The 22,799-nt window shown below is 39.4% G+C and overlaps 1 protein-coding gene across 3 annotated transcripts; it reads right to left on the bottom strand.

Moving 5' to 3' along the window:
- Window positions 1-6,561: 6,561 nt before the first annotated feature.
- LOC110566572 (olfactory receptor 8B8) lies at window positions 6,562-14,786 on the bottom strand. 3 transcript variants are annotated; one of them, XM_021664424.1, is made up of 3 exons: window positions 14,772-14,786; window positions 12,343-12,363; window positions 6,562-7,464 (listed from the first exon to the last, which is right to left on the bottom strand). In XM_021664424.1, the coding sequence occupies exons 1-3, from the start codon at window positions 14,784-14,786 to the stop codon at window positions 6,562-6,564; spliced, it is 939 nt and encodes a 312-aa protein (XP_021520099.1). The 3 variants fall into 3 exon arrangements, with proteins under 3 accessions (XP_021520099.1, XP_021520098.1, XP_021520100.1); XM_021664423.1 differs by lacking the exons at window positions 12,343-12,363; window positions 14,772-14,786 and adding an exon at window positions 12,870-12,886 and having other exon boundaries at window positions 6,562-7,495; XM_021664425.2 differs by lacking the exons at window positions 12,343-12,363; window positions 14,772-14,786 and having other exon boundaries at window positions 6,562-7,518.
- Window positions 14,787-22,799: the final 8,013 nt, after the last annotated feature.

Genomic DNA, 22,799 nt, shown 5'->3' with positions numbered 1-22,799 from the left:
TCTGTAAAGACAGCTTTGACCTGAATCCCCTAAATCCTGAGCATTGTGTAGGCCCAAATTCTGAACTTTATCGCTCATTGAATAAATCCCTTCCTTATGAAAGAATTCCCACGTACTCTGCATCCTCACCCAAAAGAATCTGTCATTATGCTTGCTATAATTGTTTCCACCCTAGTCCCTTATGCTAAGCACTATTTTTCAGTAAACAGACTCAATGTTACTGTAAGAGTCACAGGTGTTTTGCTATAGAGGTGTACTTTGCACAGGAGTTTTTATGTAGCCATTCCTGAAACTTTGTTGTGATAAAAGTAATGTGTAGACATTTCCCTAAATTTTTGTTCTGCTTAAATATGTAAAAATAAAATAAAATAAACTACAAAAAAGGAGCTATTTCTGTAAAATGAAAACGAAGGAAGAAAATAAATTGAGCAAATGTTTATATCTTGAAAAATCAAACCAAATTTCATTTATAACCAAACTGTATGGCGTTTTTCTCTCATCCCTGGTCCATTTCTTTATTTTGTGTGTCCCACAAGACTTTAATGGAAAGCTGAGGAGGCTGTCGTGTGATCAGGTGAAAATGGGTCCACAAATGACACAACATACGGGTCATCATCCTTGAGTGTCAGCAGACATTCCCACTCACACAGAACCTGTGTGCTCAAAGAGACAAATATCTGAACGTGTGTCCTACAAACATGAATATTTTCCCACTAAATACTTGATCACAGAATCACACTAAATATGGCACATCCTACCACCCACCCATACCTTAGTTTTCAATGGTCTCTAAACAGAGCCGATGTCGAACATGACAGGCCTAAAATATAACATTTGCCAAAAAGAAGTAAAATCCCCAAATTCTAATGAAGATTTGTTTAAAAGGTCATAGAGACCAGTCATAGAACAAACAGCTGCTTTCAGCCAAGTCATTGCAAACTGATGGTTACAGTGCTGACAACAAAGAATCACGGTCCAATACACAAAACTGGAATGCACACATTCGTAATGATGCGCATGGTCAGTGACTAAAAAGAATCTTTGTGGGAAAATTCCAACTAAAAAGGTTGTATGGAGTTTTTAAAAAATATATCCATTTCTTAAACATTCAAACAATAATAGGCTAAGAGTTATCAATATATGCTAAAATTCTGTGTGAAAGTCTGAAAAGGACCAACCTATTTAGTACAGTCTCCAAACAGCTCACTGCAACTACTGTCAAGTCTTAAATGTCAAAAGAGTAACCATCCCCAATAAAATCACTAACCAGCTGATATGGTGAAGCCTTTATATTATCAAATGACTGCAAAGGAAATCCTCAAGGAATTACAATACATATTCACCTCTGAGGGAAATTTATGAAGATGTGTCTGTATATAGCAGCCATGAGCCTGTAAGTCAGCAAAGAAGATCCGTGCTGTGATCTTGGAGGCTTTGTGCTCAGCAAAATTATCTTATGAGAGCTAAGATTCAGGCAGGACTCAGAAACAACAGTTGCAAATGTGAATGGTTTCTTTTTCCCATTGTCAAGTTTTCTCTCCTGCTATAGCTGAGATAATAGTTGAAATACGGTGAAAAAGAATTATCACTTTGGAATGTGCATTCTTCCAAGGTTTAATTACATGAAGATTTAGTTTAATCGCCTTGCCTAATGACATTCATTTTAACATAAGAAGGTGTGGAAATTTGGGGATTACATTTCTACATTAGCCACCAGATTGGGGGTCACAAGAAAACAGAAAAAAAAAATGCAATTCAGGTTTTCAGTGATGGGGCAGTGAGTCCAAACATGACCATTTCTATATTGAAAGAGAAGGACATTCTTACAAGAATGAGGATATGAATGCCCATTTAGTAAGTCAGCTTCTAAAACTGCATGCCCATTCTTGTGCCCAAAGATAATAGCACCTGCCTGATAAGTGTTAAAGCTAGGCAGGGGTAGGGAGCTGTGATATGTCAAAGAGGACAGCGGGGGCTGTGTGCACAGCCATACCACCCAATTTATGGTGGAGATAAATATAAAAAGCTGAGCAAGCAATGGCTTTATTCTGTATCGAAAGCTTCACAGGCTAAATGCTAAGTGATGTGAGAACACATGCAAAGATGTTGACACCAAAGAGAGAAAGAAGGGACCTATTCAACAAGGACACATCACAATAAATTAAAAAACTAAGTCTTCCCAGAGCATCTTTTTTTCTTGCAATAAAATGAATCATTTAGCAGAGAAAAAAAAAAAGCATGTAAGAAATAAGGGAAAAGAAGGGAGAAAAATCCAGTTTTGCTCTTTTTCTGATTTCTTTTTGTTTATTATTTTGTATGTACATGTGTGGTTTGTGTTCTTGTTTGTGTATGTGTATGTCTACACATGGATATCCATGCACATGTGTGTTATTGCATGTAGAAATCAGAAGTCAATTTTTGGATTTTTTTCCACAGCTCCCCTTGTGAGTGGTGTGTGTGTGTGTGTGTGTGTGTGTGTGTGTGTGTGTGTGTTTATAGGCCTATGTACAGACCAGAAGTTGATAACCAGACATTTTCTTCAGTCACCATCCAAGTAATTTTTGAGACAGGGTCTCTCACTAAATCTGAAGCTCACCAAATGGTCATGTTTAACAAGACCTCATGATCAATTTATTTGTGCCCCAATGCTATGACTATAGCATTTATGAGAATTCTAGGCATTCAAACTCTAGTCCTAATGCTTGTGAAGCAGGCACTGTATGCATGGAGGCATCTCTACAGCCCATTACTTTCATTTCTTTATTCAGACGGCTATCACAAACAGATGTTGAAATAAAAAAGAAGGAGGTGTAAAAGAAGGCAATAAAGTGCATGCTGCCAGCACCAAACAATGAAAGGCAGTGAATTCCCTGAGTAGCACCCAGAGAGAGAGCAAGCTGACATAAACTTTCAAGACAAAAATTATTCAGGAACTTAAGAGATGGCTCAATGGATAAAATCACTGGCTGTTCTTACAGAGGACCCAGGCTCAATACTCAGCACCCACATGGGAGTTTACAGGTGTCTGTAACTCTAGTCCCAGGGGATCTGAAGCCCTTTTCTGATTTCCAAGGGTACAAGGCATTTACTGGCACACAGACATACATGCAGGCATAGCACTCATGTGCATAAAATAAAAACTTATTTAAAGGAACCTTCTATAAAACTCGTGAATCTTGCATAATTCAATAACTATCTAAGGATATAACCTAATAGAGGAGAAACTTAAGACTTGATGAATATAAGTATATTTAACACGCATAATTTAGAAAGATGGAAAATAACCTAATAGACAAGAAAAGAAGATTGCTAATTACACAGAACACAGCCATATGATCGAACGTTATGCAATCGTCATAGTTGAGTCAGAGGCAAAAGATGAGAAAAAGTCTCTCTCTAAGCCATGTCTTTTTCAGGGTTCGCAGTCTGGCAGCCAAGGGTAGGCGCTTTTATTTTGCACTCTTCTCTGTATCCCTTTTTCCATAACTATAGCCCTGTACATGGGTTTTTATTTCTTTCTTCTTCACTTACTCATACCAGCAACAACTTCTTCCTCTTCTGATTAATTTTACCAGAAGATATATTTCAAATGAGCCTCTCATGGTTTGAAAATGAGAAAAATATTATGGTAAAATATTTAGGTACATGCTCAGAGTCTTGGACACACACAGCTAAGAAATAAATGGACTAAAGATGGACCCTGCATGAGACTACAGGAGGACCAGAAAGCCAACATATATGAAGATGACTTCTCTATGGTTTTTTTTGTAATAATTATAAATGTATAACCATTTTCTTAGTTTGTTTGGACTACCATACCAAAAACTTTACAGTGAGTAGCTTACAGGCAATTTATTTCTCACAGTCCTGGATGCTAGGAGTGCAAGGTCACAGTATTAATAGATTCATTGCTTCTATTCAGGGAATCAACTTTCTAGTTAACAGACTGAACCTTCTTGCTGTGTCATTGTAAGGTGTTAGAGGCAAAGAAATCTCTTGTCGGGAACTGTAGAGAGCTGCATAATGCCGCGCCTGAAAGATGGAGCTGGTTTCTGCCTTCCACCTTCCCGATGGTGAGTGTTCTCTGTCACAAACAGCTCCACATTTGGCTAAGGCTGAGGATCTGGCTTGCTTCCATGTATGTGGACCTATCTGCATTGCCTACGTGGCATGCTGAGGTTGGCTACCCAGAGGCTATTTAAAGTGGGCTGGCTTTTCCCAGGGTCAGATGATTGTTCAAGGTTCCTGAATAAACTGCATTGAAAAAAAAAAAGAAACAACAACAAAACAAACAAACAAACAAACAAACAAAATAAAATAAAATAAAAAGAAAGAAATCTCTTGTCCTCTCTAATCCCATTCATGAGAACTTTACACTCATGACACAGTCACCTCTCAAAGATTCTACCTCCTAATGTGACATTTAATTTTGGGCAGTATATGAGCATTTATATATAGAAAACATGTAGTCTACAGTTAATATACAAATAAGTATATAAGTGTACATTATACATAGATGTAGAAATAATCTGATCAAACATGGTTTTTATATGGGTATGCATGGACTTAAAAAAGTGATGGTTGTCCAAACTCACACAATAATTGATCTTAGAAGGCCTGGTGTTTGAAGGAAATGAACTACAGGAATGACAATGAATTGTTGAGTGACTAGCATTTAATTTTATTAATTTCATTTAATTCCTGGTTCAGAACTATCACATCACTTACTTAAAGTTGAACAACTTGACTCTACCTGTATCCCTAGTCTCTGCTTTTCCTGAGCTTGGTGCTGCCCCGCCCTGGCCTAGCTTTAACTGCCTCGGCTGTACACTGTTTCTGTATCCATGCTCACTATTTTGAATTTATCTTTATAGATATGAATCAACCCAAAACTCAAAACTATACATCTGTCCAAATTTCTTGTTTTACAAAAGGCTGTGACTGCTTCTATAAGTAGCTTCCTGAGTCAACCATTTCACATAGCATTACTTCACAAGAAAATTATTTACCATTCGTAATTCTCTTCTAAACCAAAAGGTAACCACCTAGCTTCACATAATGTCATTAATTAGCCTAACAATTTATGAGTCTGAGGTCTATCGGTTCATTCACTTCTTACTAGAAGGTGTCTCATTGAGTCCCAAGAGAAAACGAATGATCCAGTCTAACAAAATGATTAAAACTACAATGCAAAAACTATTGGCACATGTTTAGACAAAACTGTGGAGAAGAGAAATGACAAAGGAACTGGCAAACTTGTCCAGCCAGCAGCAACATGAGGGAGGCACAGAGGCAGGAAGGGCAGAGGGAAGGAAGGCCAATAGAAGATGCAGTGTTTAGTTACTTCCCATTTAGCTTATCTGGTAAGCACTCCAAAAATAAATGCCACCAAATCACTTTTTGCTTTTGTCTTGATTCCACTGTCAAGGTTGGAGTTCGCTTGACTAAAATATACCCCGTAAGAAAGAAGAGTTCCTCTGAGAATTCCATGTAAAACTTGAGGAGAGAAACCAAGTTGCAGAAAATTGTAGAAAACACTGGGTCTAGTCTCTGTTGCTTGCAGCATCTGTGACATTTGATGCACTTTTTTTCTGATTGTTCACAGTCTGGAGCTAGCCTGATTATGACTTGCAACACCAATAGTTGCATTCTCCTAAAATATGCTTTAGGTTCTTAAGCAATGACTCTGAGATGCACACTCTTTCATACCAACTTTAAAAACATAATATGAAAATAAAGAAAGGAAAGTGTGAATGTGAGCTGGGCATGGTGGTGCATGCCTGTAATACCAGCTCTTGGGAAGTACAGGCAGGGAGATCAAGAGTTCAAGGCCAGCCTCACTACATAGTGAATTTGAGACAAGCCTGGATACAGAGATCCTTGTTTCCTAAAAAAGAAGACATTGATCCTTCTGATGCTTAACATTTTTCTGCAAGTTCCTCCAGACAGCATCAATTCTAAACCCTTGAAAGTCCAGGCTCCACATCATTGCCATTCTCTATGTCGTTATAAACTTTCTCTGAACTCCACAGCTCCTCAAGAAATTTTCTGGTCCTTTAGCCAAGACCATCTCAACAAAATCCCAAACCTCCTACCTTCTTGCAGAAAAAAAAATGTTCTATTTAAAATTATCCCTTAAAAAGATGCATAAAATTTCTGTAGTCACAACCAGATTTTAATATCCTAGCCCAGATCACATTTGAAATGAAGCGTTCCATGGCCTGAGGAAGGAAGAAAGTAAGCCATAATGCAAAGCAACCAATATGAGAAACATAAAACCTGTGGTCTACCTGCTGTTCTGCTAACAGACTGACACATATACCCCAGGAAGAGGCATAGATAGCCATCTATTCTTCTTAATAAAAGGAACTGATTTGTGTGAGCCTCAAAAAATCTACTACATGCAAACCTTCTGAGCTTTAGGAATCTTCTACGGAAACTTTCACATGGAGAAGATGAACTCATCCAGGAAACAATGACAAGTGCTTCTGTATAACTCATGATGACCTGTTCATTTATGAAAGGGGAAAGGCCTTAACTCTTCAAGGCTTAACTCCTTTCTTAGAAAAATGAACTTTTGTTCAATGTTTTTTTCAGAGCAACTTTGACATCCTTATTCCTTAGGCTGTAGATTAGTGGGTTGAGCATGGGTACCACAATGGTATAAAACAATGAGGACACTTTTCCTTGGTTCATAGGCAAGAGGGAAGAAGGTTTGAGGTACATGAATGCCCCTGACCCAAAAAAAAGAGAAACTGCAATTATGTGGGAGCTGCAGGTGCTGAAGGCTTTAGACCTACCCTCTGTGGAGCTGATTCGAAGAATACTGGAGAGGATGAGGGCATAAGAAATAAAGATGGTGACTGTGGGTACCCCTATATCAATGCCCACAACAATGAAGACTACCAGTTCGTTCACATAGGTGCTAGTGCAAGAGCGTTCCAGAAGAGGAAGGATGTCACACATGTAGTGATTAACAAGCTTGTTAGCACAGAAGGTCAGTCTCACCATGAATGCTGTGTGGGCCATGGCACCAGCAAATCCCATCACATATACACCTAGCAAAAGGAGTAAACACACCTGAGGAGACATAGTGACCATGTACATCAGAGGATTGCAGATAGCGACATACCGGTCATACGCCATTGCTGACAGGATGAAGGACTCGGAGACAACAAAGAAAAGAAAGAAGAAGAGCTGCGTCATACAGCCAGGGTAGGAGATGATGTTTTTCTTTGAGACAAAACTCACCAGCATTTTGGGGGTGATGACAGTGGAATAGCAGAAGTCTATGAGAGACAAGTTGAAGAGGAAAAAGTACATGGGGGTGTGCAAGTGAGAGTTCAGCCCTATCAAGGTGATCAAACCCAGGTTCCCCACTACAGTGACCACGTAGAAACCTAGAAAGAGGAAGAAGAGGGGCATGCGGAGTCCCGGCTGCTCTGTCAGGCCTGCGAGGATGAACTCTGGCAAAGAGGCATTCTCAACTGCCATCCTCTAGGCATTCTGCAAAGACAGAGAGAGGGGTCATTATAGGAAGAGACAGAAAACACTGCTGTCCTCCCTGTTCCCTCCTGGGGTCTAGGGAAATGTCAACAGAATCTGGGTTCTGGTTGCCAGTGCAGCTGTTCCCAGGGTCCCAGGGACTCCACACTGCAGTGTCTTGAGGAGGATACAAGGGTGGGTGAGGCTAGAAAGGACCCCAGAGAGCCAGTGAGGGGAATCCCTGGTCTTTAATTTGATTGTGCTGCTGTGCCCCTCTAACTCCAGCCTTTGTTCAAGTTTGCAAAGATGTGCCAGTGTCTGGGAAGAGCTCTCTCAGAGACTAAAGCCAGCCTGTGTCCTGGGTGTCCTGCTAACAGTTGTCCTAGACAGAGCAGAAGCAAGAGTTTTCCTCAGAGCTTTAGCAATCGTTCAAATATTTCACTCAGATTCAACCACTCACCCTCCTTAATAGTCAGGGTCATGCCTTTTATCCAACTCCTATCCTCCTGTTGCTCGGAGAGGCTGCAGTGCTATCTCAAAGATGGGCTGAAAACAGGCATGGCAGCTTCCTCTGCAAGCCTACGTGCCAGAACCTTCTCCTCTGTGTGGATGGCCTAAGCTAGAGAGCAAGCTTTCTAAAAAAGAGCTCTTCCCTGCGGTTCTTCTCCAGCTCTCAGGCAGACTGAGCAATTGCATCCTAGATTTGCAGATCTGGGACCTGATTAATGGAGGAAGCCTGAGAATCCCTGGGGATCACAATGCAACACTGGGTGTTAACTTTTTTAAAAGATTAAATTTTTTGTTTATACCCTTGATAATAATTGAATGAGCTTTTGTTAACAAACATATATGTTGAGGGACTGAGTATGTAAGTGAATTGATAAATGTTTGCCTAGCACAACCCAAAGCCCTGGGCTTAATTCCCAGTTCAACACAAACCAGGCTTGGTCGTGCTTGCCTGTAATCCTAGCACTGAGGAATATGAGTCAGGCTGAACAGAAAAACAAATCCAGTGTCATCATCATCTACATATTGAGTTAAAGGCCAACCCGGAATACAAGAGAACCTTTGTCAAACTGTGTATGTGTGTGTTCATTCAGTACCATGCAAAGAATTGGAAAAAAAAAAAATTCACCATATACAATTTAAAGCATTTTTAAAACTGTTTTTATCCTAGAATTTTATTCTTACCCCAGCACGGCCGAATCTGATACAATTTTGAGTATGTGTGTGCAGTGGTACATTTTTCTTCTCCCTTCAATCATAGGGACTGCATTTATCAACCCCACGTTAGAGATGAAATAATTCTCCAGATACTAATCTATGGAGACCATATTAAACCTAGATCCGCTTTACCTCGAATGTAGTGTCAAAATTACCTTTTCTATCTCCTGATGGGAAATAATGAGATATACAAAGTAAGATCCTTCCTTTCAAGGCTCTGACAATGTCTTGAAAATTACAATTTAATATCCGACTAAACATGTGATAAGGTCCAGAAAAGGTAAGGAATAAAATGCTACAGCAGTTAATAGGAGGGTGTTCCACATACTGATTACATCAGTTCATCTGAGGAAGCGTGCAACACCAAGCCACAGGAGAAGATGGCTTGTGATCTCATGGACTTTGAGCTTGGTATTAATCAGTAATCCCCATAAGTTATGAACAGCTTTTTCAAAATTGCTGCCTAGCCAGATGAAGTGCTATGGCTTGACTCCCTTTACTCTAGCAGACATTTATTGCTCTGCTTCTCTTCTTTTGCTCTTTTCATAATTCCTCTATTGTGACAAAATTTGTCTCCTCTGTGCCCATCATCTGAGCCTCATCTGAGTTTATGACAGTTCAATCTCACTCTTAGGACCCCATCAGTTTAAGTCAGTATTTCAAAATATCACTTTCCCCTAGCTGCACAGTTAGAGAACTACAATCTTTTTTAAAATCTGTATTCTGCCCCTTCCACTGCAAACATATTAAATAAGAGTCTCCGGGGTGAGACTTTGTAATCGACAATCTTCTAATTCTTCCCCTTGTTGTCCAGGCATTTGGCCAGGGATCCCCTGACCGCTTTCTGTATTTTCAGCAAGAAAAGTGAAGTTCCAGTGATCAGGAAGCTGTTTGGTGGAACAACCAAGAGTAAATATGGGTCTCCAACTTCTGCAGTTACACAGCCTTAGGAAAGGCTTGAACCTGGGTCCTTTGTAAGGGCAGCCTGCACTCTTAACCACTGAACCACTTCCTCAGCCCTGAAATGTGTTTCACAGTGAGCACTGATACACATACAAAGATCACCCAGCACTCATATCTAACACTCATCACTCATACAGGCATTGCGGTTAGCTTGTTAAATAGAGGACAAGTAACTGCTAACAGGATTCTCATGACAAAAATTACTAGAACAGGGTATGGAATGTGAATGATTCCTAACAAGCTTCAGTAAGTGTTGGTGGCCAGGCTGATCCAGAACTTTCTTCCTGAGGTATGCAGAGGGAACTTAGTTCCTTGTCTGAACCATCACAGGAAATGCATTTAAGGGCTGAGGAAGTGGTTCGGTGGTAAAGAGTACTGGATGCTCTTACAAAGAACCTGGTTCAATTCCCAGCATACAGAGTGGCTCACAAGCATGCATAACTCCAGTCCCAGCGATTCAATACTCTCTTTTGATCTCCACCAACACCATGCATGCCCCTGGCACACATACATACATGCAGGCAAAGCAAATAAATCTTTTAAAAAAAATGTTTTAATGAAATTTATCTCAGTAACTTCTTGGTAACGAGAGACCTTAAGACTTAAATTTGTGTCACTGCCTTGGTAATTATGGAAAATCCCAATTCTCCTTCAGTCTCCTTGTTGTTAACTCACAATTAAAGAAAATAAACCATTATTACAAGCCAGAAATGAGCCTCACAGCAAAAGAGACTCTTTGGGGCACAGACAGCCAACTGAGACTTTATTAAAGGTTGACATTTTTCCTGGTACTGCAGAGAATTCTTCTTGAGATGATAGAACAAGCAAGTAAAGTGTTTCTGGATTTATGTCACTTTGAAGTCTGTTGCCATAGGAACCATGTCTCCAAATCCTCTCAACAGGGAACTCACTAAAGTCATGTTCCCTAAGGAGCAGAAGAAGCCCAAGCAGAAAGCAGGCAGGAAGAATTATTCTTAACTGTCCCTGTTGTTGCAGATCCCTCTTATTTCCTGAACATGCATCTCTGTACAGTTCACCTTCGTTTACTTATTTCTATTTTTTATTTGTATTGAATTCTATTGTTCCATTATCTGTATGATGCATGGAAAGGCAACACAGCATCTCTGAAGCATCTGCTTCCTCGGATTTCTAGTCTGAAGAGGTTGGCTCAAAAACATCACCCATCACCACACAGCAAGGATGATCATATGCTGTTTCCTAAGCCACCGGACCTTTCCAGGTGTAAAGATAACAAGAAGCCTGCTTTAGCTTCAGAAAGCAAATTATTAGGAGCTGTGTGTCTGTCACTGCTGCATTCCAGTTTCTGTTTACTTTCGTTATCTACAGCTCCTTAAAGCAATAATCTATGCATAAATGCAAAATCAACCAGTGGATTCAAGAATCCACCTAATAACACAATTCATTTATTTCGTAAGCTGACCATGTGCTGGGTGAGAACTCTGGTAAGCGCTTTACGTAGATGACGTCAGATAGTTTTCATAAAGGTATTACTAACTAGACTCTATTATTGCCCTGCTCTGCACAAAGCACTTCTGTGAGACAAAGGAATCAAACCTTTTAGTTGAAAATGTCATTTGCTGTGGTGGAGGCCCCATAGTATCTGCTACAATAAAGGTCATGAGGGAAAGACAGAGCTAGAGTGAAAAAGCCAACTAATAAAGGTGACTAAAACTTTAATCCCAGAAGTTACAGTAAGTGCAGCAGCAAAGGGAAAGCAAACAGAATGGAGTCCAAACAGCCATGTGTTCAAAGTAAATCCATGAACAAAGGGCTTTGGGCAGAATGCATGGAATTTGATGAAAGAAGGGGGAGATAGAAAGACCTGGAGGGTAACAGGAGCTCCAAAGGGAGACCAACAGAGAAAAAAACCAACAACAACAACAAAAACAAAACAAAAAACACCTGAGCCCTGGGGTCCCTGAAAAGAATGATACCCCAACCAAGGACCATGTATGGAGAGGACCTAAAACCCCGGCTCAGATGTAGCTCATATACTCAGTCTCCAAGTGGGTTCCTTACTAAAGGAAGCAGGGACTGACTCAGGCATGACCTCAGTAGCAAGCTCTCTGATCACCTCTCCCTGGAGGGGGGGGTGTAGCCTTGCCAGGCCACAGAGGAAGACAATATAGCCAGTCCTGATAAGACCTGATAGGTTAGGGTCAGAGAGAAGTGGAGGAGGACCTCCCCTATCAGTGGACTAGGGAAGAGGCATAACGGGATAAGAGGGAGGGAGGGTGGGATTGGGAGGAGACGAGGGAGGGGGCCACAGCCAGGATACAAACTGAATAAATTGTAATAAGTGAGAAGAAGAAGAACTTAAGTAAAATAAAAAAATTCAACACACACAAAGACCCAACACAAAGAAATGATGATGACAGAAGAAATGAAAAGGCCAAGCATGTTAATTTTATAAAATACATAGACGAAGTATAATACTGTTATTATAACTTACATATAATAACTAGTAAATATGAACTATTACCTGTAATATTACCTCAAAAGTATAAATATTATGCATTAAAATTTTAATTGGAATTGTAAACTTCTAAAAGGTTACCAGTATACAAGTTTGGGAAAATATTAATACCTATATTAGAGGAGATAACAAAAGCCGCAGGTTGAGCTAAGTGTAGAACTTAGCAACCACACAATTACACGTGCAGTGTGACTCTAATGGATAGCTCACACTTTGGTCACAAAACAACCATGGCTAAATTCAGTAGGGTCAAAAAACAAAACAAGGAGACATGAATGTGGGAAGGGGACAAATAGGAAGGGGAGAGTTGGCAGGGACAGTGGAGAATAAAAGAGAGGGTGGGAACTGAGAGTTATTAGAATGTATTAATACGTGTGTAAAATTCTCAAAGGCCACGCAATTTTCAGGTAAATGGATGGATCTAGGGGAAACAGTGTGGGTAGGGTAACCCGGACCCAGAAAACAAACACCACACGTTTTCTCACATATGTGCATCTGAACTTTGAATCTTTAGGTGTGTGTGATGACCTTGGAACACTTATGAAAGGTGGGAAACTAGAAGGAAGTTGTAAGGAGGAAAAAAACATGGAAAATGGAGAAAAATGAGGGGATTCGGTAATGGAGAGCAGTCTGAGAGGGGAGGGATGGGAGAAGGTTAGCAAACACTAAGAGTGTTTGAAAATTTTATATGAAAACCTACTGTTTTAGAAGCTTCATTATATAAAAGTGTGTGTCTGTGTATCATGAGTTTAAGTGAAGTTACTTTATATAGAGAAAAGACACTTCTCCCTGACAGCATATCAAATAAAATAGCAAGTGTAGGATACTAGCCTCCAAGGCATTTATAAGGGGGTGTCCCATCCCCCAAACAAAACAAGCTACTATTGACATTGCTCTTGGTTACCATTAGAACTTGGTGGTAAGTAAGATGCTGTTGCTGAAAATATCACATGCTTGTGTTGGAGGACATAGAGAAATCAGGCTGGAAACTTCCTCCAAAACGTCTGAGTTTTTAAGTGCCAGAGTATAATATACAAGATACTGGTAAGTAAATATCATCAACAATCTTACCCAGCTGTGAATCCTACGAGATACATAATGACCAATCTAGAAAAATATGCGAATGAGAACAGTGGTCACGTGACTGTTAGAGAAATAACCAACCTCTTTCTGATTAGATTTGCTCCCTGCTACACAGGCTGGAACTCATTCCTGGTAACTCATAAGCCTGGCCAAGATCCTATGCTGGGAAGTTATAGACACTAAAGGAGAACCCGCTGCTACGATTTGGCGAAGGGGGTATCAAACTGCCCTCAAAATAGTTATCTCTGTGCTCGTGGATTAGTTCTGTCCTCAGTCCTCATGAAAGAAGCTTCTTTGTCCAATGGATGGTGGTTAACATCATTATGACTCATAGCTGGTCAGGCTACAAAGAACGCATAGATAATGGGATATCGATATCATAACCCTCCCCTTATGGCTCTGAGAACTTTGGAGGAAAGGATGTGGAGAGAGTGTAGGAGACAAAGATTGAGAAGGACAGCTGCTAAGCAGCATTTCGTAGGTATAACAGGGCTGTTGAGCTCATAGACTCCCTGAATTTGTGACTGAATGCCGATGATTGTCACAAGAATGAGCCAATCAACATTCCAGCACAGATAGAGATGGGCTCATGAGATTCCACCCCTAGATGAAGAGCTTTGGCAGCTGAAAGCTGCTGGGAATAGAGGAATTGGTTCTCTTAAGGAGTGGGATCCTGGCAGATTGTCCAGGCTCCAATGGATGACCCTACACCCATGTACATTCAGAAAATGCTGACTGTGTTCAGTGGGCTACAGAAAGAGAACATGAAGTGGAGAGAAGGATCAGGGAGGAGTTGGAGGGGCAGTAAGGGGTTAATGTGATCAAAACATTATATAGATGCATGAAATAGATGCACAAAAAATGAAAAAATAGGCAAAGAAATTGTCAAGAATACAGATGACAAAATTTTAAAATAGGGGATGTATTAGAGACCAGTCTAGAAAGTAATGTCACAGTGATGTCATCAGTAAACAGAGATATCAACATCGTAATTCTAAGATCATACATCAATGTTTCTCTTATATTTGTTTGACATTTGTATTTCTATTGACACTGAAGAAACTCTATCTACTTATAAGATAGAATGTAAGAATTTGATGAATGGAAATTATCTACAATGATAAAATTCAGGGTAATTAGCATTTTTTCTTCTTAAATATTCATCTTTCTTTGTACTGGGAATCCCAGGTGCTCATCTGTAATGTCACGTGCTATTTCAAGTCAAAATAATGTTCAAATGCTATTTACTGGCTACAATGATGAATATTGACTACAATGATGAATGTATATATTTATCATCAATATTTACTAAATTACATAGAAAAATATGTTCAATCAATGCCCAGATTCAAAATTGTGAATTCAGTATACATTTGATTATTTTTTTTTCAAATACTAGCAGAGCTCATTTGAGGTTTTCCAGAAATAACTACGGGGGTGAGTTCATTTCTAAATCTAAATAATGTTAATTATACATGACTTCACTGTATCATTGAGATTTTAAACTTGCAAATTTCACCCCTGTCCTAACCATCGTACCTTGTAGTATATCCATGTTGAATATGACTTCCAACACTAAAGTGTTTCCATTACAAGGACCCTCCTGAGATTTTTAAGGGCCAGCAAAAGGAAAGTTACTCCGTGACAAAAAGAGCTGCAAAAAGGCTTCTGAAGTTAAGAGCTGCCCAGCACTCAGCCTCATCATAGCCCACAGTTTGGAGCGCTTAAAATAAAAATCCATTTTTAAGTGACATTCATTTCAGAAATACATGTGCTATGTTTAAAAGAAAATTACACTAGCACTAGCAGTATAAAATATGTGCTTTCCAGGTGTGTAAAGGGAATGTCGTGTGCAAAGTTGTGTTAGAGTGGGAAATGCAAGGAGATATCACAGCCTTATTTAACGACGTATTTATTTATTTTGTAGAAGAAGGTTATTTTTAGCATTAGGACAGATGTCAAATGGTTCACTTAGTAAATCCTCAACATGAAGACTTGCCAGTCAGTGGAAAGCTACAGATTTTCTCTTGGACAGAAATGTCTCAGAAACCATAATTGCAGGATGGTAGAGGGTCTTTGCTATTTTTTAACCTCTCTGCTGGACAGAAAGCCACAAAAACCTCTCAGTAAAAATTTACCCAACTTTTTAAACTCTGCTAGGGGAAGTTCTTCTTAAGGCCATTTTTACTCTAGAATTAATATGCTGTAGTTCAAGGTGCCAGGCAAAGGCCTACATGCACAGTTGTGCGGCCTGGCAAAGTCTAAATGTTCTTACCCTGAGTTCCCTGCTTCGGTAAATAAGATGAGCAAGCCTGCTTTATCTACTGCATCAAAAGGTTTTCAACTCTCCAGCCCTGTCTTTCCTAGCTCTTCATCCATGCGATTGCCTGGAATAATTCCATCCACGCCTGCAGCTTGTCATGTTTAATGTGTTAACTGTGCTGTGGTTATATCAGGTTTTCATTTGCTAAAAGAATTAACCACGTACACTTAAAGAACTTTATTACAGATAAAAAAAAAATTAAAAAAAAAAAGGTAGCACTTCAGCCAGTGCATATGCCTTGCAAAGGTCTAGAGCGTCCTAGAATCTTCTTCTACGTCTCACCACAGGGTTGCACAAATGCACAGCGTCTCTGAGTTTAGAACCAACAGCAGCATATGCATTGCTTTCAAACACAAACCCTCACTTCAAATGGAATAAGTGATAGTTTACTGGTCACAATTTCAGGAAGTCAGTTCGTGTGTGTGTGTGCATGTGTGTACATGTGTAAGAGAAAGATAATGTGTGCGAGCATGTGTGCATTCATGCAAATGCATGTGCACCTCTGTGGGTGTGCATTTCCTCATTTGCACATACATGTACAAGCCAGGGGACAACCTCAGGTGTTGTGCCTCAGTTTCTACCATGTGTTTTTATTTTTTTCAAGGGTCCCTCATTAGTCCCAAGGGATCCACCTGTCTCTGCTTCTCCAGTGCTGGGATTATCAAAAACGTGCCACCACGCCTAGCTTTTTCAGATGAGTTTGGAGGGGATCAAACTCAGTTCCTCATACTTACAAGCAGTGCTTTACCAACTGAGCCACCTTCCCAGCTCGCATAAAGTTTTTATAGCAGCAAAGTGAGCCACCAGTGAGGGCCTGTGAAGACAGCTCAGTAGATGAGATCACTTCCTGCTCTTCCAGAAGACCCAAGGTTGGCTCCCAGAACCCAGGTCAAGTGGCTCACAACTGAGCGTGAGCTCCAGGTAATCTGACACCATCTTCAGGCCTCTGCAGGTACCCACACACATGTGACAGACACTCACACAGGCACACAAAATAATAAACACACGTAACTATAAATAAAAATTAATCTTATTTGAAAGTTAAAATAAATCTAGACAGAAAAAATATGGCTTCAAGGTTCAGAGAATGTACTGCTCTTGCAGAGAACCCACGTTCAGTTCCCAGCACACACATTAGGTGGCTCGGAACCACCTGGTTCTCCAGCTCCGGGGGATCTGATGTTTCTCCTGACTCTAAGTGCACCTGCATGTGTATGGCGCATGTGAACCCAGGCAAGCACATACATGTAAAAAGAAAAAAAAAAAAAACAGAATCTTAAAAGTAAATAAATAAAAGGGACTTTTCAAATGTTGATAGGGAGGTGTGGCAGTTTGAATGAGGGTGGGCCGCATATTTGGCCTCTAATTAGTAAAACTGTCTGGGAGGGATTAGAAGGTATGGCCTTATTGGAGAAGGTGTGTCACTGAGGCAGACTTTGAGGTTTCCTAAGCCTCATTCCCAGTCTCTCCGTCTCTGTCTCTGCCTCTGTCTCTGGCTGGCTCTGTATCTCTGTATACTGTGTCTCTGTATCTCTGTCTCTGTCTGTCTCTCTATCTCTGTCTCTCTCTTTCTCTCCTCTGCCTCCTCCTTTTGAAGCAAAATGTAAGCTCTCAGCTGTTACTGCCACCATGCCTGTGCTCTACCATCAAGGACTCTAACCCTCTGACACCATAAGTCCAAATTAAACACTTCCTTTTTTTTTTTTTTTTTTGGTGCAGGGTATTTGCTCATAGCAAAGAAAAGTAACTAAGACAACAACAACAACAAAATCTCTGCTACCAACCTCAGATGCTATCTGATGACATTCTTAGTCTTTAGAGTGGTAGAAAATAGGAGAATATTATACATTCCAAAAGTATTTATCTAACAGGCATAAGCAGGTTAGGACACACACACAGTGGTGAGTAATAAATGGCTAGTTTGAGAACCAAAGAGAGCCAAGGATAATCTAGACTTCAACCTGTAAGATTCTAACTCTCCATCATCCATCAATCAGCCTTCTAAAAAGAATGGTTAACAAGGGTGTGTCTTTTCTTTCAGGACCTCAGTTCACAGTGGGGAGAAGACACATCTATTAAACTTGGAGTGAGCTTCCCTTGTATACACAGTCCTCTTATGCAGCCAAGCTTAAAAATGCCTAGACTCTGTTGAAGCTGGGCACAATTATATCTGTTGTTCCATTATTATGTAACCCAAATATTTTTTTTTCTGGGCAGTGTTGGTAGCCCTCAGCCTTGGAATAGCTAATAGATCCATGTTCACACTTCATATCTTTGCTATATGTATCTACTTTATTCTGTTGAGCACTGGCTGTGCAATGTAAGCCCCAGAGATGAGCATTCAATAAATCTACAGTGTCTAAGATTACCTCATGCTGTGCAATTGACAACTGGCCATAAATTCATGGGTAGCTCAGCCTTATATTGTCAGCACATCACCAAACATAAATCTTCACTTGAACATCTCACATACACCTCAAACACAGCCATGGAAAATAATTTACATTATCCCTACGACAGTCTCCTCCTGTGTTCTCAGCCTAATAGACATCCATTTCTAAGCCTCAAATCTGGATACCATTATAAATTTTCCTATCTCACCTTGGCGGCCCACTCACAAAGACCTAGAGAAGAACTGTTTCTAATGCCAGTTCAACTGTATGTTACCAGCATTTACATTAAAAGCTCCCCATGTTTGAGAAAATATTTCACTCAAGCATTTGCCCACCAGCATTTAATCCTCAAACTTACTATTGTTAAGATTAAAATCAGCCAAATAAACTTTGTAACATTTTATTGATCAAGTAATTAACTTTTCTTCCTACATTTCTTCCTACATTTTCTTTGTTTCTTTGTTGCAAATTTCCTCGCTGTTTTCGTCTGACCTTCTATTTAAAATTTTATTTTAGACATACTAACTTTAGATGTCAAAATTATCTTTGCTATTTTTTTTTCATTACTTTTTGGCAAAAGGTTACACTTAAAAGAAAAACTTCTTTTATTTTTTCTGGACAATTTTTGCTCTGTGGCCCAGAGGCACAATCTTCCTGCCTTAGCTTCTTAATTTCAGGGATTATAAATATGTGTGGCCATTCCCAGCTTAAAAATAAAATTCAAATTGAGATTTTTTTTTAAATATACAAATGCCTCATAACTTCCATGGTTCCAAATTTTAACCATTCTGCATTGCTTTCTTGTACATCATCTTCCAGGAACAGACGTATTTTCCACTCACACTCACCCTTCTGTACCTACCCTTACTTTACAGTTATAACATCTAGTAGAGGAACCACTTTACCAGCCATCTAAACCGATGATCCATTTTGGCCTGAAATCTGTGACCCTTAGTTCTGTGTTTACAATTCAATAAAAGACTCTGTCAACTTGTATCAATCTTTCTTTTGAAAGATTCCAGTTGTGGTTTCATATGCTTTGTTTATGATGTAAATAACAAGATAAATAATATTATCAGAAGAACTTACACAGACAATAACAATTGTATCTCAAGTCCAAATTCTAGCCTAGATGTAAAATTATATAGGTATGCATGTGTGCTTATGTTGAGAAGGATGTCATGAAACTGGAAAGAGGCTCATGAGAGACAAGATATCAATGGAGATAAAGAAATATATGTAATGAGAAAGCAAAAAACTAGGACTAATTGGGAGAAGAGAGGAAACCAACCAGTAGAGGAAACCAACCAGTGGAAGTTTATGGGGAAGTATAAGAAATAAGAAAAAAACTATACTGCCATATATACCTGTCAAGAAAGAATTCATTACTTAGTATGCTAACTTACAAAATACACACATATAAACACGGTGTACATTTTAACCTCCTGTTTTGTTGTAATTGTTTTCTTCCACCCAGGTGGGCTTTCATCTACCCAAAATGTGTCTGACAGTTACATGTATTCAGTCCTTTATACATCCGTTGACTCTAAACATTTTAACCAGGAAAATGAAACAAACATGGAGCCAACAGAATAAAAATAGGGGTAATGTAAATTATTTTCCATGGCTGTGTTTGAGGTGTATGTGAGATGTTCAAGTGAAGCAAGGTGGCTGGGACAGTTAAGGAAGATCAAGCAGAGCAAAAAAGCCAATGGTGGGAAACCTGAGACCTCAGCATTAGAGAGAACACAAAGGAAAGGCGCCGAGGACATCCACCCAGCCATCCAGTCTGCTGAAAGCACCATATTCTGCTCTTAGTGCTCTTTTGATAGCAACATCACCTGGGCTTATGTGGCCACCAAAGAAAGAAATGGAGGTCAAGTTTTCATGATAGTTTATGCCCCATGTGAAGCAAACTGTGGCCCAAGCTGATTATGTCTGTTTTGCACAATACAGAATTGGCAACCAAAATTAACATTTTTATTCTTAATAAAGCCTCTCCATCCAGACTGGAATCATATACATTGATTATGAAACCCAAACTTGACTTCCCAGCCCTGACTTTTCTTAAAAACCTTTTCACTCAGAAAGTTTGTTACTATATCCAAAACAGAACTACTTGTTTGGCAGAGATAATCAAAATGCTACATCTCTTTTTTACGTCTTTTTATTTAATCCTTAATATATGTGCCTGCATATGCGTGCATATTTTTGCATAAAAGAAAGTACATATGTGATTTTGTGTGTGTGTGTGAATCTGTGCATGCAATATAAGACCTAAAATTAAGGCATTACATGGTTTATCACCTGCTGGGTACTTCAGGAGGACTCAGGAGTCCCGACTGCAAACTCTACTCCCCACTTTGGTATACTGATAAAGCACTCTAGCTGAGAAACTGCCTTTGAGGTGAATAGCAGGAAAGTCAATCACTTATCCTTAGGTATCCTCGAATTTCCATTTTCTGAATGCTCTCAGAATAATTCAAACAAATCAATGGCATCCCAAGTAAAGATGGGAAAAGAAGGGACATCACATTCTTGGCAGTCCAAAGCAATCTCTTGGTTGCCATGCTAAATACAGTGTCCTACTGGGCTGTGCATATATATGAAAATAAATTTCTGTCACCTCATCTGTCTAGTAACAGATGCTACGTCCAGGTATCTGTCATAACCTCAGGGTAGGAATCCCTCCCTGCAGAATATGATCAAGGTAATGAAGCCTTATAGCCTTAGGAGTCACTTTATTGCTATGTTCATTCAGCAGAATACCATTAGCATCTTTTCTTCTAGGACCTCTGACCTATCCAGTCTCAGGTTCTTGGCCTTATTAATGGTGATGGGGCATTGGGTTCAGTCTCACAGAGCAGGTCTTAAATCCAACCAAAAATTGGTTGGTTATCCCTACATCAGTTCTGCCATTATTGCACCAATAGACATGTCTTACAGGCAGTTCACTGTTGTAGCTCATAAAAATTGTAGCAGGATGAGATTTATGATGACTTTTCTCCTGCTGCAGTGTACACCACACCTTCCAGCACTGTGAATACTATTGAGTAAGAGTGACTCTTCTAGTTGATCACCAGCTTGATTTCTCCACCTCCAATGGCATAAGTATGTCTGTAATGTCTTTATCAAAGGGTCTTGGCATCAGGTTGTGAAGGATAAACAATAGCATTAGCAAAAGTCTGTAATGTTTGGGCGGGAGGGATCTTTGAAACCCTTTTGGCCAATGACTCAAAAAGATGAAACCAATTCCCGATACTAGGAGATATCTGGTTGGGGCATTGTCTCCTTCATTTAAATTCCCTGTGTGTTTGTGGTTGTGTGTGTGTGTGTGTGTGTGTGTGTGTGTGTGTTTCTATAGTGGTAAGTTTCCATGTGGCAAGCCCTTACTGTTACTTAGCCTTCCCCATATTTCCTATATTGCAATATCCATAGATCAGTGCATCACTCAACCCTCATTAAAGAAGTTTCTTCTTGAAGTACATAGTACTTAACACAGAGATCTTCAACTCACAGAGCAAGAGACATGGGAGCACTTGGCTCTAAATGAAAAGTCTTTATCGCACTTTTCCCTCAAGATTCTGATGTCTATATGGGGCAGAAAGATCATAAGACCCAGAGATGGTAGACAACTGCAAGGAAACAGTGTCTTCCAGACACAACAGTGACAATGCACATATGAATTCAGAGACTGCGACAGTGTGCACACAAATTCAAGCTGAAAAGGTCCCAGCATAGGGAAGGGGGTACAGGCACAAAAATCTCACCCCTAACCAAGAAGCTACTTGAAATTTGGAGAAGGAAAATCAGTTTTGTTTAGTGAAGTGACACTGGGCATATCAACCACATTCCAGAGCAGGCCTCATGTTCAGTAGCTGAATTCATGTTTGGGGTGGGGGGAGATTTTGTTGTTGGTTTTAGTTTAGGTTGTATAGAAACGTGTTTTGTGTGTGCTTTTTAAGAGAAAGAAAGAGTATCAAGTTGGTGGATAAGGAGGATGATCTGGGAGGAGTTCTGTGAAAGAATGCAATCAAAATATATGGAATTTTTAAAAACTAATTTTAAAAATAAAATAAAAAGCTTTCACAAAGACTATTTTTGAGAATATCTTGCACATATCAAATATTATAAATACATCTTTATCAAGGAAACATTGCTATGGCCCTCTTGATACCTAATTGTCCTTAGCCAAGCTCAATCTATTACTGTCAGATACTTCCTAAAATGAGGCTCAGAAGTCAACAGGCAGCACATTTACTCCATTCATACTCCTTGCCTTGGTTGTTATATAACTTCTCTCCAAAATTTACCCAAAAATTTGTCATATGAGACCAAAATGTTATATGGAGAGATTAAAGAGAAACCTAAATGCCCTGATTACATTCTGCTTTAAACAGACATTAATACTTACATATGTTTCCATCATCATTATTTTATCTCACTTTCTCACTTATGTAACTTCTTCATTCTACTGATAATGTCACTGACAAAACTGAGATTTTTGAGGCAGGTCATCTAAATGTGTCTGGGTTTGGACCATGCAGCCTTATTTTACAAGTTGTTCCATATATATATATATATTCATATATATGTATATACATACACAAATGGATATATGTTTATATATGGAGATTCCCTAGATAAGAAAGATTTCTGAAGTTAAGAACATCTGCTATCTCAACTAATAAGATAATCCACTTCCCTTACCTCAAAACGTTTAGAAAAGTTACATGCCAAAATATTTCTGCTGTGAGTGCACAGTAGACACCCCTGAAGCTGTTTATAAATCCTGATGCCCAGACAAAGCTATAAGCCAGTTAAACAAAAA

Source organism: Meriones unguiculatus, chromosome 1 (assembly GCF_030254825.1).
Source record: "Meriones unguiculatus strain TT.TT164.6M chromosome 1, Bangor_MerUng_6.1, whole genome shotgun sequence".
NCBI lineage: Eukaryota > Metazoa > Chordata > Mammalia > Rodentia > Muridae > Meriones > Meriones unguiculatus.
Note: the sequence above shows the minus strand (reverse complement) of the source record. Positions and strands in the feature narration are given on the sequence as shown.